A 15,078-nucleotide genomic window follows, 5' to 3' on the forward strand; every position below is an offset into this window, starting at 1 on the left:
CCCTGAACCAGTAAAGGACATGGCTTTAGCATTACTTAAAATGATGGATAACTAAAGGAAGGGAACTGAAACAGATATATCCATAATTTAAAAGTTGATTGAGGAGATAGAATAGCTAGGAAAGTAGCAAGTATTTTTAAAACATAATGATCACAATTTGAATATAAAAACTAATTAGAGGCTTCCACACAGATACATTACTTCCAGGCAACATCAACGAAACTGCACAATTCCTTCTATTTATTGTTAACAATAACAGTGATGAGACATTTAACGTACTTCCTGATGTTGGGCCTTGGGGCTGCCATTGGACTACATATGTCGGGATGTGGCAATGTATACAAATGCATTAATAATTAGGAAGTGGGAACTGTGTCCTCAAAAAACACAAGGACAAATTCTTGGCTGGGAATTTTTAGAAAGTAAGTAATAATGTTGTAGAAACAGTTCTGTGATCACACCACATCACACCATCCTCAAGGCAGCACTTCTAACTTTGTTCACCCTCTTGTAAAAATGAGGAAAGAATGGTAGAAGAAACAAGGGAGTGACTGGCTCTTGATCTACCCCAGTGGGGAGGTAAGTGGGGGACAGGTTTTGAAGGAAGAATCCGCCTAGGAGATGACAGCAAGGCTTAAAAAAAGGTACAAGAAAGCTCAGTGAAGAAGTGTGAGACACAGGCCAGGCAACAACAACATTGAGGGTCCAGATGAGGGAAACAAGTTTGGTGTGCCTACACACAGAACATGTGATTCAGACTGTCTGGAAATGGAAGTGCAGAAGCCAGTAAGAGCCAGATAATAGCTTGCTTCTTTGCATCATTAAGGGACTTGGACTTTATCCTAGAAGCAAAGTAGAATTTTCAAGGGTTTCAAATTAAACAGTCTTAACTGACTCCAAAGTGGGAGCGCCAGTATCTACTCCTAAGCATTCTTTGTAGAGCCCCCCCCCCCTTCCTACGCTAACAGAAGAACACAAGTGCAGAAAGCATCCAGGTTACTACCCAGCTTCTCCACTGTCCCAGGCCCATATAGGGCTTGGGGCAGAGACAATGTTCAGGACACATTGGATGACTACCTGATGGAGCAAATAATGATAAGGGAGATGAGCAAATAAACTGGCAATTACCATAAACTAATGATAAATCAATTTGAGCACATTATGTAAATATAAGTTCATGGTATCTTGATGAGAAAGCATCATGGTTAGAGCAAATAAACTTGATTTGAAAAAAATCATGAGAAAAGGAATTCAGATATTTATGAGAAGTTTGCCTTAAAGCACAGCTCTTCTGAGTTATAAAAGAATATGGTGTCTAATTCCTTTACCAGGAGACCTGTTTTTTGGCTATTATTGTTCTCTAATTGAATATCTGCAAGTTGTTGGATTCTGTTAATCAGACACTAGCATTCAAACAACATAGGAAGATGCATTTTGAGAGGACTCAGTGATGATGAGCTTTCATCAGGCACTCTGCTGCCCCAAGGACCATGACAATGTGCATGGTGGTACTTTAAAGTCAGGAAACCAAACAGCAGCAGCATGCTTTATGGATTTATATTTAATTGTTTTTTTTTTAAAAATCTCTTTCACTCAGAAAGCACAAGGCCCTTCTCATATGTAACAATGAATTACAAGAACCAAATGACAGCATGTTATTTGGATATGGATGCTGTTTTATTTGGAAAATTCACAATTCTTCATGTGCACATTGAGAAAATACAGTGGTCTTCCATTATCTTGCCTTCTTGTGGTCAAGAACTGTCCGAAAGTATGTGAGTACAGTATACTAAGATATTTTTAAGAAAGAAAAACAGAGACTACATTAATGTAACTTTTATTCCAATATATCATTATAATAATTTTAATACTAGTTATTGTTGTTATTGTGCCTAATTTATAAAGTGAATTTTACCATAGGTAGGTATTTAGAAGAAAAAGCATAGTATGTGTAGGGTTTAGTACCACATGAAATTTCAGGAATCCAGTAATAAAGGGTCTTGGAATATATTGAGTGGATAAAGGAAGATGGCCATAAAATCTCTAGAATTGTTAATTCTGCTTGTCTATTTCATCTTTAAGAACCTTAGTAATCTCATTCCAAGTTTTCCTCTGTGTGTCTAGTTGGGGGTTACCCTGTTTCTTAATGGGCTTGCCTTGTGTATTCTATAAATAGTGCAGTGGATAAGTGATCTTGCTGCAGTCAGAGAGATCAGTGTTGGAAGCTAAGCTCACTCATTTTCTTCCCATGTCCAATTTCCCCATCTCAGAATATGAATGTAAGGCACTTCACTGCATCCTAGCACACAAAGAGCAGAGTACCAACTAGACTAAACTTGCCCACAAATGAAGAGTGTTTCTTGCTCAGGTTTTCTAATGTCAAGTATATTGTCTGACAAACAGTGATGAAATTAGTAACATTCTCTAAATCATCTCATCTATGTGAATGCATAATAGCTGCACACTTTTCACACTGGATAGACTTCCTTGATGATTCTTTTGGGAAAAATTGATGACAATTGAATTTATGAACCTTGTACAATGGGAATTTAGATGTACTGCTCACTGAATGTTTTAAAGCTGGAAGGAAGGTGAGGAGTAATTTAGAACCTCTCATTCATTGCACAACAGAGGGAACTGAGGCACAGAAAGACGTTATGACTTCTCCAGTGTTTACTATAATTCGCATGCATTCTTAAACTCTCCCCACACTACCCACAATGACTTTGAAATTTTATGCCTTTTGGAGTCAGGGTAATTCTAGGTCTTGTTATAGGTAAATTGGAGTCCTGGGCTTGGAAAATTGGAAGGATGGTATGGCTATATAGTATGAACATTGGCAAGCTTATGTGCTTTAAATGAAATAAAGCACCATGGAGAAGAAGAAACAAACCACAGACTGGGAGCATCCTATGAAAAATAGAACATATCATGCAATCCCCATGTTTCTCACTACTCTCATGAAGACGATGTAGAGCTATACCTGCTTGTGTGCACCAATTTTCTTATTGCCAAACACAGTATTCTTATTTTTAATTAGAAAGTATTTTTCAATCAAACAAGTGTTAATCTATCAAAACAAACAATAGAAAATGAGGCAGAAAATAAACAAAGACACAGAAGAACTTAACACTTTTCAAGTGCTCTAGAACATTCACCAAGATTGATCATATCCTGGGCTATAAATTATATATTAACAGGTTGAAAAATGAGCTTTTATTTAGAATATATTATTGAATCAAAATGGAATCAAAATAGAAATCAACAACAGAAAACAAGATAATTCCAAAATTCTGAAAATAAAAAAATCATTTGTTTCTAAGTAATCTATGTGTTAAGGGACAAAAATCTTGGGAAATTTTTAAAAATACATTGAAATAAATAAGAATAAAAATACAACAAATCAAAATTTCTGGAATGAAGTTAAAACAATGCTCAGGGGACAGTTTAGAGAACCAACACTTACAAAATAAAAGAATGTCTCAAATCAAGAATTTAAGTTCCAAATCAAGTAGAAGACCACACAAGCAGAAGAAAGAAAATAATAAAAAGAGCAAAATTTAATTAAATGGGAACATTAAAACAACAGAAAAATAATAAAACAAAAAGTTGACTCTTTGGAAAGGTCAGTGTAATAAGCTTGTAGAAAAAATGAGAAAAGATGATGCAAAGTACCAAGATTACAAATAAAACAGGAGGTCATAATATGCCAGCAGACATTTATGTGTCTTTGCATGTCAATTTGAAAAGAACTGAACAGTTCACACAAACTTGACCCCTTCAAAGAAATTGACCAATTCCTTGTAAAGCACAAACTACTGCAACTTAACCCAATATGAAATTGATCATTTTAATAAACTCATTATTGAAATAAATTTGTAATGGAAAATGCTCCCAGAGAAGGCATCTCCTGGCCCAGAATGTATCATTGGATAGACTATCAAACATTTGAGGAAGTAACACAAACCCTTACATGACACAAAATATGTTCCAAAAAACAGAAGGTGAGGGAGTACTTCCATACATATTTTATGAAGCTGGTATTGCCTGGCACCAAAACCAGTTTTAAAAAAAAAAAACAAAAGAACAAAGAAACCTATAGACCAAAGTCCCTCATGAACAGAAATGCAAAAATTCTTAATCAAGTATTAGCAAGTATTTGCAAACAATAATTCAGCAAAGAATGAAAAGAATTTTTTTAAAACAGTATGACTAAATAACATGACCAAGTTTATTCCAGGTATGTAATACTGGTCATGTACTGGAAAAAAGAAATCAATCAGTACTATCCACCCTGTTAACAGGCCAAAGGAGAAAAAAAAATCACATGATTCTTTCAATTGATACAGTAAAAGCACTTGGCAAATTTCAATAGTCATTCATGATTAAATAAATAAATAAGTCAGAAAACTAGTTATTTAGGAAAATTTTTCAATTGGACAAAGAACATATACAAAATACCTCCAGCTGATATCTTATTTAGTGTTGAAATACTGACACTTTGCTCCTAAGATCCATAAAACAACAAGAATGTCCCCTCACATCAGTGCTATTCATCATAGTGCTGGAAGTTCTAGCCAGTGTAAGTCAGCAAGAAAAGGAAATAAAGCACATACATATGGAGAAACAAGAAAAAAACTTCTTATTTGCAGATGACATGATGGTATACATAGAAAACCCTAAGGAAACCTTCAGAAAAAAAAATCCTAAAACTAGCAAAACTCATAAACTTCAGCAAATCAGAAGACACAATATCAACATACAAAAAGTATTTGCTTTCCTGCATACCAGCAATGAACAGAGGAAAAATACAATTTGAAAATACAGTACCACTTACAATCACTCTAAAAAATAAAATACTTTGGTATGATCTAATAAAATATTTTAGAACTCATGTTAACCACTAATATAAGAAGTTAAAGATGATGTAAATAAATGGAGAGAGATTATGTTCATAGATTAGAAGACTCAACACAGTAAAGCTGTCCAGTTCTTTTCAAATTGACATGTAAAGTTTCAACACAATTCTCACCAAAGTACCAGCAAGATTTTTTGTAGATACAACAAGGTTATTCTAAGATTTATATGGAAAAGCAAATGTACTATAAGAGTTAAAATAATATTAAAAAGAGGAATAAAGAGAATAAATTACTCTATCCAATTTCAAAACATATTGTACAGCTGCAGTAATCAGAACTGTGGGTACTAGTAGTGTGGCAGACACACAGATAAACAGAACAAAATAGAGAACACAGAAAGAGCTCATACTAATAAAGACATCTGATTTTTGACAACTGCCTAAAAACAATTCAACAAGGACAGTCTTTTCAACAAATGCTGCTGGAGTAATGGGAGATTCATGGGGCAGAGGGAAGATAATAGATCAAAACCTCACACCTTTATTTTATATAAAAATTAACTTCAGTAATGATTTACAATGTAAAACAGAAAAGGATAAAATTTTACAAGAAAATCCTAGTAACTATAGCTACTCTTAAGAGTTCTTAGACATTAGTCTAAAAAGCATACTCCATCAGCAGAAAATCAAGAAATTAGATTCGTCATCAATATTACAATCTTTCCTCTGTGAAGGAAAGATCCTGTTGAGAGTATGAAAAGGCAAACTACAGAGAGGACTAAGGACTCATATCTGGAACTCTCAATACTCGAAAGTAAAAAGACAAATAAATAAAACCAAACAATCCAACTTTTAAAAGGGCAAATAACATGAAAAGACATTTCAATCAAGAGGATGTGCTCACAACAAATAAGCACATAAAGAGAATTCAATTCCACTAATAATTAGGGAAATACAAATTAAACCACAATGGGATGTTAACCTATTAAATATCATATCTAATTCAGCAGCTAAAATAAAAAATGGTGACAATGCCAACTGCTGGAAAGAACACAGAGACGTTGGATCCCTCAGATATTGCTGGTAAGGATGGGAAAAGAGTCCAACCACTTTGGAAAAGAGTGTGACGGTTCCTTGAAAACAGAAGTTGAGAGTAGAATGGGGGTGACCAGAAGCTGGGAAGGTGGAATGGAGGGATAAATGGGGAAAGGACAAATAAATAAAACCAAACAATCCAACTTTTAAAAGGGCAAATAACATGAAAAGACATCTATGGTTTAATTGGTAGGAATAAGAAGTTCTCATGTGCTTTTACATAGCAGAGTGACTATAGATAACAAGTATGTACTATATATTTCAAACATCTAGAACAAAGGATTTTGAATGTTTTTACCATAAAAAAATATTTAAAGAGATTAAGTTTACCCTGATTTAAATATCACACAAAACACATGTGTCAAAACATCATATGGAATCCCATAAATATGTATTTTTTTGCCTCTATTTGAATCAAATGTATGATATGTCAAGATCATTGTATTGTCTTGAACAACCAATAATAAAAAAATAAAGTTTTCAGTGAACAAAATTTAAAAAAGAGAATAAATTGAAAAAAATACAGTAATCATAGCAATTATACTCCTGGGCCTTATCACAAAGAATAAAATTGTATGCCCACACAAAAATCTGCATACATGTGGACCTATCATTTTACTTATAAGAGACAAAACCTAGAAACAACCAAAATGTGCCTCAATTGATGAATGGATAAACAAACAATGGTACATCCATGCCACAGAGGACTATTCAATGACTATAATAAATTACTGATACACAAAACTGCTTGAGTGGATCTCAAAATTATTTTGCTGAATGAAGAAAAGTCAGGGGCAGGGGATATAGCTCAGTTGGTAGAGTGCTTGCCTTGCATGCACACAGCCCTGGGTTCAATCCCCAGCACCACCAAAAAAAAAAAAAAAAAAGAAAGAAAGAAAGGAAAAGTCCAACTCAAAAGGTCAATGACTCCATATACTTCACATTCACCAGATGACAAAAATATCAGAGTGGAGAACAAAATAGGGGCTGGTGTTAGGAATTTTAGGAAGGAAGGGAGGTGTGACTATAAAGTGACAGCAAGAGGGAATCTTTGTGGTCATGAATTAGTTCTGCATCTTAATTTCAATGGTCATCAGACAAATATATATGGGATAAAATGACAGAGAACCACACATAGACACATCAGATCCATGTTAAACTTCTGCCTTTACTATTATACTATAGGTAGGAATTGTGTGATGAGTACAGAAAACCTCTGTGCTATCTTTGCAACACTTTGTAAATTTTATAATTATTTAAAAATAAAAAATTTAAAATTTCATAATAGTATTTCCTATTGCAATAACAAACAATACTCACTTCCAATATCCGGCCTCAGCTTTTTATCATATTCTCTTAGCAATTTGTTAAGAATAAGAGTTACATCAGTGTCTTGGGATTTTGGAGCCAAGACCCACTTTTGGTTTGATGAAGAATCTTCATATTCATCCTCTTCCACCTTTCTGGACCTGTAATCATAACACAAAAATGTGACATATAAGTTGCAGAAACAGCAGCTGGAAGTGCCTTAAGTTTATCCTTTACAAGTACCACTGAAATGGGTAGAAAGTCCCCAGTTCCCTTATTCCAACCACTCACATCAACTACAAAATTTAAAAAGTAAAATGAAGTATACATTAGAAAGAATTCAACAGGAAAAATGCAACTGCTACTAATATGTCATAATGTTTTCATTAAATGTCACAAGACCATTCCCTGTCCATGTTAAACTACAGCCATTGTGACAGGTAAATTAATGTCAGAACAGTCAAAAGGCAATGGGCCATCCTTGAATGCATCTTGAGAAGCTCCCAAGGTCAAGGTACTAACCTTCCAGGGATTTGTCAGAGTTCACTTTATCATGTTGTCTCCACTTCCTACCACCAAAATCTCATTCTAGTTGAAGGTGAGAACAAATTTTGCAGAAGGGACTCATTAAAAATAGTTGGTTCTGACTATGCTTTTCCTGGAAACTGGAATCTAGGGCTTGAGGTAGGCATGCAGACATTCTGGGGTATCTTGCTTTACCAGCACTCTTGCCAGGGACAACAATCAGAAAAATGGTTGGTGAATATCCTCTGGCAATTTTACATGTTTAAGTAAAACACAAACTGATTCATTTCTTGAACAGCAGGCTACAGCGACATTAGGAATAAAATTTAATATGTCTTCCACATCTTGGGTTCTTAATAAGTGGATCCCAATGAATGCTTGGGTGTCTCTGCTTGTTTTGCAGGGCTGAACATGGAGATTCCCTCTCCCAGCTGATAAACACCAACAGAGTAGTTGAATTGAGAGGCCTCAAGATGGCAAGCAAGTTTTCTTAGTGAGTGAAGCCATCTCAACCACACAACCATTTGGGCTTGGAAAGCACAGTCTCTTCTGCCCTGAAGCAGCATTTACTTGCAGGCGGACTGTCACAGGCTGGCAGGAAAGCTTGTAAAACAAACCAATCACCTCCTTTCCAGTTTGTCAGTGTATGTGCCTTGACTATTTTCTCCTTCACAAGAGAACAAAACACAGAAAAGAAAACTGCATTGAGGTGGATTTGTCCTGACTGGGTATAGGCTCATTTCTGTTCATATTCTCAGCCAGGAACCAAAAATGCCAATGCTACATTAGGGCACTTGGGCTCTGGGAGATGAGTTTCCTGAAGTGAATATTTACAACTGACTAAATGATCTATAGTGAACATGAAATTAGTGAAAATTATGAACATTTTAAAGTTCAACCCTTCTAAAGTCTTCAGAATCATATGTGTATACACTGTAATACATAAAATGTATATATGCATGTAAATGAGTCTTTTATGAGTATTAAACCATATGGTAGACCAGAGCAGTTTTCAGATACTCTAAACCTGGATGAAAACAGTTGTCTCTCCTTATATCCTGCAGGACTCCTGCAGATATCAAAAAAAGGGGATGCTCAAGTCCCTCATATATAATAGCATCATATTTGCAATGATCTCCAGATATTTTAAATCATCTCTAAATGACTTAAAGTTAATAAAATATAAATGGTATTTATATAGTTGTGACACTATATTATTTAGAGAATAATGACAAGAAAAAAATCTGTATGTGTCTATCAGAGATAATTTTTTTCCAATATATTCAATCCATAGTTGATTGAATCTTCAAATGCAGAACCCCTGGATGTGAAGGGCCAACTGTAACATGTTTATGAAATGCTGATAATGAATATATATCATGTCTTGTAGAATGACTTCTTGAATTCATTCTAGGCTGATCTTAAACTGTAATTGTATTTCTTGAATACCTATTTGCCACAGGTCAAAATAAAACATCCACAGAAAATATAAATTGCTGTGGATTTTTATTCACACTGAACACTCACCATCAATAAGAAATTAGGACATATATTCAGTAAGGAATAGACTAAACTGGTAGCAATGGTGCATACCTGCAATCCCAGTAATTCTGGAGGCTGAGGCAGGAGGATCACAAGTTCCAAGCCAGCCTCAGCAACTAGGCAAGATCCTAAGCAACTTAGCAAGACTGTCTCAAAATAAAAAGAATTGTGGAAGTGGCTGAGTGGTTAAGCGCCCCTGGGTTCAATCCCCAGTGCAAAAAAAAAAAAAAAAAAGTCAACATTCACAAGACTGATTTTTTAAAATAAAAATAGCATTACAGAATGTTAAATGTTATTATAAGATTTTCGTGTTATCAGGGGAAATATAAGGAATATAAATTTTTATCATCTTGCAAAAACAAAATGAAGCATGGTTTTACACAACTGGAAGCCAAGCATTGCCCACAGGATCCGGCAGATCATTTCAGATTTGGAGACTGTAGAAAGGTGTTTGGAGACTGTAGAAGGCGTTTGAAGACTGTAGAAAGAGGCGTAACTCTCCTGGTGGATCATGCACAACATTCTCAGGACACCTTTCAACTCAGTCACATGCATTCCTCTCTCCCTTGGCCATGTCTCTCTCCTTTATTCCCTTTCCTCCTGGCCACCTTCCCCTACCCACCACTACAGAACTGGATTATGGTCTCTAGATTCAGTTATTTTCTACTGCCTCACTGGTCACATGTACACAGATGGAGCACACTCACTGGCTCCTCCTCATTACATACACAGCCTTAGTTTCTGAAAATTACTTTGATCTACTTCAATAAGAGGTATTATAATGAGTCTAATTCTCCCTCTAGTGGTGGTGAGAGGATTTTCCTGAAATTGCATAAGCTTCTTCCTAGTGTCCATGGCAAGTGGAAGTGGGGGAACTGAGAAAGGGAAACTAGAAATGTTTTGTCTCACCCTTTCAGGAGAGACAGCCAGGCCTCCAGCACTGAAGCTGAGTGGCATAATGCATAGTCCGGGCAGGGGGAGGGGCTTTGACCCCTCAGCTGCAAGCGCTGTGCTTCTCCGGATCCTGAAAATGAAGCCTTATACTGCTCATACCAGACCTCCCAGCCCCACAGGAAAATTCCTGCTATGATAAAAAACAAATCTCACCTCAGTGGACCTACAAGGTGGATAAAACAGAACTTTTCTGTCTTTCTGAATTCTAAGTGAGTTACATATTATCTTTATGAACATTCTGTTACTTGGATTGTGGGATCTTAAAAAAAAATCACTGAAATTCACTTTAAAAATAAATCAGTGATGTACTGTCGTTGTCACACAACTGTTCAGTACTCAGATGTTATTCTCATGCCATATACCTTCTCTTCATCCAGAAAGATAGAGGCAAAGTATGAAGTATTTTTAGACATTGAAAAAAGCTACTTAACCTCAGAAAGTAGGTAAGCATCCTTAAGGCATCCTCAATGTCCTGATGTGATTCAGTGTGTATTACCAATGGGGGGCTGGATAGGGAGCCCCATAAACTCAGAGAGTTACTGATACATCAAGCACAGGGGTCAGAATCTTTTATCACAGAACTTCAACTCTAGGAAAGCATGACAGAATGCAAATGAGAACACATTCAGAATTAATAGCTATTTTGAAAGATGACACAGGGCATCAGATTATTTTACATGTCTGTAAAACCCAAAGAACAAAAGCCCTTTTCATAGGAGAGATACATGCAATAAAATTAGTATAAAATTTAGACTTTTTTTCCCAAATGATGTGCAATCATGACTAGCAGGCTGGGAATTCAGATAAAGAACATATGAAAATCAGCAGTACATTTGCCTTGGCCAAATGAAAGGATTCCGAATCCTAAGAGATTTTATGTGTGTTTGGGAATCCCCAGAAACCTGGCTGCTAACAATCAGATATTATGATATCTTCCTACTGAGCACAATGGATAATGAAGAAAATAGGCAATTCTAGAATGTTCGTCTATAGATCTAATAGTGGATTACCTAATGCTAAACTACAGGTCATTTCTTTGAATTGGTGACAATAGAAAGGTCATGTAGACGTGACTATTGGCATTTATGTTGTGACTAGTGCTGTCTACCTCCAAACAGACTTATTTCCAGGCTCAGAAGACTGCAAACACCACATTTCCATGTGTCTTACCAGTCCCCTACTTATAAAGGAAGAAACTTAGTCTGAAAGGTTCAAGGGGTGCTCTGTCTCATTGAGAGTGCTGTCTATGAGTCATCAGTGGAGTTTGCCTTTTACACACAGAACTCAGCAAAGACCAGTGGTTTGAAGGAGAGGGCCAGGGTTTTCTTCCCGCATTTTTATCAGAGAAAGGAAGAAAAGAGTACCCTTCAGATTTTGTAGAATTTATTAATGTGTGTTCCTAGTTCCTTGTTATTTCATAAATATGAATGAAAATGCAAGACCTACTAAGCTGCAGAACTTGTGACCTACCAGAAAGCTCTGCAATTCTCTAACTTCCAGATCCAGGAAATGGACAAATGTCACAATTAGAGTGTTTGGGGAATAGAGGTGTGCTGTGATTCCTAGGGTTAGTGTAGGGGAAGAATCAGGGAGCTGCACTGATTTTCAAAGCGCAAGATAGTCTGCAAGATCTAGCCAGAGATCCAGGCTTGGAGACAGATTAAACCATACCCAGAATTTCTAGTGTGTTTACAGCAACAGGGCTTAACCCTTTGGATCCTGCTACCCATCTACCCTCCTGAGCCCTTTCCATCTCTTCCTGGAGGGTTTCTAAACTCTCATTAGCTGACTGATGTTCTGGGAGGAAGACTAAGTGTATTTATGGGGAGATCATTTTTTATATTACTAGTCAGAAGATTTAATAGCAATGTCAATATGCTTGCTTTATTGGGATAAGTGTATGCTTTTTTATGTGTGAGAAGTGGCTGATCTAGAAGGGCAGTGTGTATGTTTTGAGTGTCTGCAGGATCTGGCAGGGGTGTACTTTCAGAGAAGCAGAGCTCTAAGATGCCCACCTGGCCCCAATCCCTCCACTTCCCTCCAACCCCTTAACTGGTGTGGTCTAAACCGGGAAGCCAGGAAACCACCATTCTGGGGTCCTGGAAATTTTCAGAATGACGGAATTGATTGAGAATGTCGGTCAATGCCTGTATAAGTCCCTGGAACATTTGGGATGGAGACAAGGGGTAGACAAGGAGATACATGCAGTCAGTGCCATATAATCTTGTTTATCAAACCCCCTTAAAAACCACCAGATCCTAAAAAAGGAAAAAAGAGTCCATTTATTTCTGAGTCTCCATATTTCCGGCTGAAAAGGGCTGCAGCTACCCAGCCTGGAGAGGCAGAAGGCTTTTCTGGGGATAGATGGGACAGGTGAGGTGCCGGCTGACTTCCCAGTCTCTGTGCCGCAACCTAGCCGACGGTCGGGCGCAGCACGGACTTGGAGCCGGCAGACAGCGCCCCCCGCCGCCCTCTCGCCAGGCTCCGGGCCTCCGGAGGACGCTGGGGACCCCGCGCAACTTACCGTGCATGCAAGCCCGAGAACAAGCAGAGGAGGAGGATCATCTTCGGGGCCATGGTGTCCTGGAGCTCGGGGTGTAGGGTCCCAGGCCTCGGGCTAAGGCTGCTTACTCCGGAGCGTGGACTTTGTCTCCACAAGCTCTTCCCTCGCTCCTTGCCTCCGCTGCCGCTGGCTGCTGCGCGACAAGGGCTCCGATCCACGACAGCGGGACAGGTGTCTGCTCCCTCTGCTAGCCGCGCCCCCGACGGCCGGCGGGTGTGCGCGCGGCTCCGCGGGGCGCACACTGAATGCCAGGCTACCGCGGCGCGCCAACCCCGCCCGCGCTCTGGCGCCGGGTCTGCGCAGCCGGGTGGCGGGGGAACCTGGCCTCGCAGTCTCTAGTCCCCACGCGGCGCCGCCCACCCCACCGGGAGCCAAGAACCCAGAGCCAGGCGCTGGTGCCTGGCCGCAGGCTCTCCGCGGTGTGCGGCCGCCGCGCGCTCGGAGGTGGGGGCAGCGAAGCCCTGCCTTGGGTAGCGCCTCTGAGGCGGTCCCGGCGGGGAGGAGTTTCCCAAATTACACGCTTGACAAGGCGCAGGGAAGACAGCCAGGTTTGAAGGGACTCAAGAGTTTGAGGCCACAAAGGGGGCGGGGCTCCGTGGGGGAGGGGAGGTTGGGCATCCCGCGGGGAGCCTGAGGAAAGGTCCCGGGGATTGACACTTGTGGAGAAAGCTCCCGAGTTGGCGTTCCTCCTGTCATTTCAACACGAGGTAGTTTCTCACCAGCGCTCCCTGACCTCCTGTTTCCCGCCTCTGCCCTTAGTCTTCGTTTGGAGACGCCATTGTAAAAGGGTTAAGATGGCTAGCCGAACCGTCCCTCCATCCCACACGTGGGGCTAAGTCGCTGAACTTCTGTGCCTTACTAAGATTCTGTGGATTATGGGGAGCAAAGCACGCCAGCCCGATGTGTCCCTTTGCTCATGGAAAAGAAACGAAAGCATACCAATTAACAGTAAAGGTGAAAAATACTGGTAAAGGCAGGGAAGAAGGATCCTAAGTCAAAAAAGGAAAAGATGTTCTCTTTGGTTGAACTATGAAGTGCGCTTCATTCGATGAGTTTTCATAAAGATTGAAAGTTGCATTTTAGTTTTCATTGGTAACAATCACTCAGAAAACCAGTCCTTTATTATGTAAATATCACAATATCAGCACAGTAAACCCACTAGGAATTTTGCTTTTTTATCCCCCCCAAAAACCAAATAGTTCTTAGAAAATATTTTATATTTTCAACTACCACGCATAGAATCATGGAAGGTTGTGATAACTGTTTCTTCAATGGTTTTGTTCATAAAATATATAGAATAGTAAGTTGAGTTTCTCTGATGCTCTCCTCCTTGTTTCTGGATTCATCAACATGAACAGGAGCATAAAGTGGAGTGAAGTTGTTGGTGATGCCTATATTTTTGTTTATTTGTTTTTAATAATAGTGCTGTCACCTTGGCATTGTGATCTTCCTGTCTCTGTGAGGTCCTTTCCATGCCCAGCCTCTTCCCTTCCAAGGGCTCTTTCTGACATCTTCTTCTGCTTGCCTGTCACTCCTACATCAGTGCACATGCCCACCTCAGATCTTGATTTCTGTTGAGACTCCTGACATTCTTATATTTTTCTAGGGCCAAAACCTTACCACTTCTTGAAGCTTCCAGGTGATTATAAACCTTAGCATAGTGTACCCTACTCTTTAATTTCTGTACCACACAACTGAGCCCTCTAAAAATCAGTCGAACACAATGAAACCCATTATTCTGTATAACAAAAAATGCACTAATAAATCAGTTAAATGATGACTTGTTCCTTAATTGCTTCCAGAAATACAGTCATCTCTCAATATCCTCAGAGGGTTGGTTCCAGAACCTCTAGGGATAACACTATGTGAGGATGCCAAAGTCCCTTATAAATAAAATGGATTAATATGTACAGTTAGTCTCCTCCCATTACTTATAATAACTAATACAATATAAATGCTATGTAAAGTTATTACAATGTATTGTTTATAGACTAGTAAAAAAAATCTATAGCTGTTTAGTAGAGACATTTTTTAAGAAAATATTTTGTATCTGAAGTTGGTTGAATCTGAGATATGGAGGACTGCCTGTATGTAAAGTCTGCACATATTTTAAGTGTGCTATGATAAAAGGCTTCAAGTATAAAGAAACATTTTTATGTTTTCATTTTTAACATATTAATTGTAGCATAGGTAAAAAATAATCATTAGATACTGATAATTTAAAAGAGGCCAA

General features: G+C 38.4%; 1 protein-coding gene across 1 annotated transcript in view; it reads right to left on the minus strand.

Moving 5' to 3' along the window:
• The window catches only part of Gabrg3 (gamma-aminobutyric acid type A receptor subunit gamma3), a 609,775-nt gene extending 596,916 nt beyond the window's left edge, over positions 1 to 12,859 (minus strand). The window contains exons 1-2 of the mRNA XM_026402609.2: positions 12,807 to 12,859; positions 7,274 to 7,422 (exon numbers count right to left, since the gene is read on the minus strand). Coding sequence (XP_026258394.1) covers positions 7,274 to 7,422; positions 12,807 to 12,859 — 202 coding nt within the window. The remainder of the gene's footprint in view (positions 1 to 7,273; positions 7,423 to 12,806) is intronic.
• Positions 12,860 to 15,078: the final 2,219 nt, after the last annotated feature.

Source organism: Urocitellus parryii, chromosome 6 (genome assembly GCF_045843805.1).
Source record: "Urocitellus parryii isolate mUroPar1 chromosome 6, mUroPar1.hap1, whole genome shotgun sequence".
NCBI classification, from domain to species: Eukaryota; Metazoa; Chordata; class Mammalia; order Rodentia; family Sciuridae; genus Urocitellus; species Urocitellus parryii.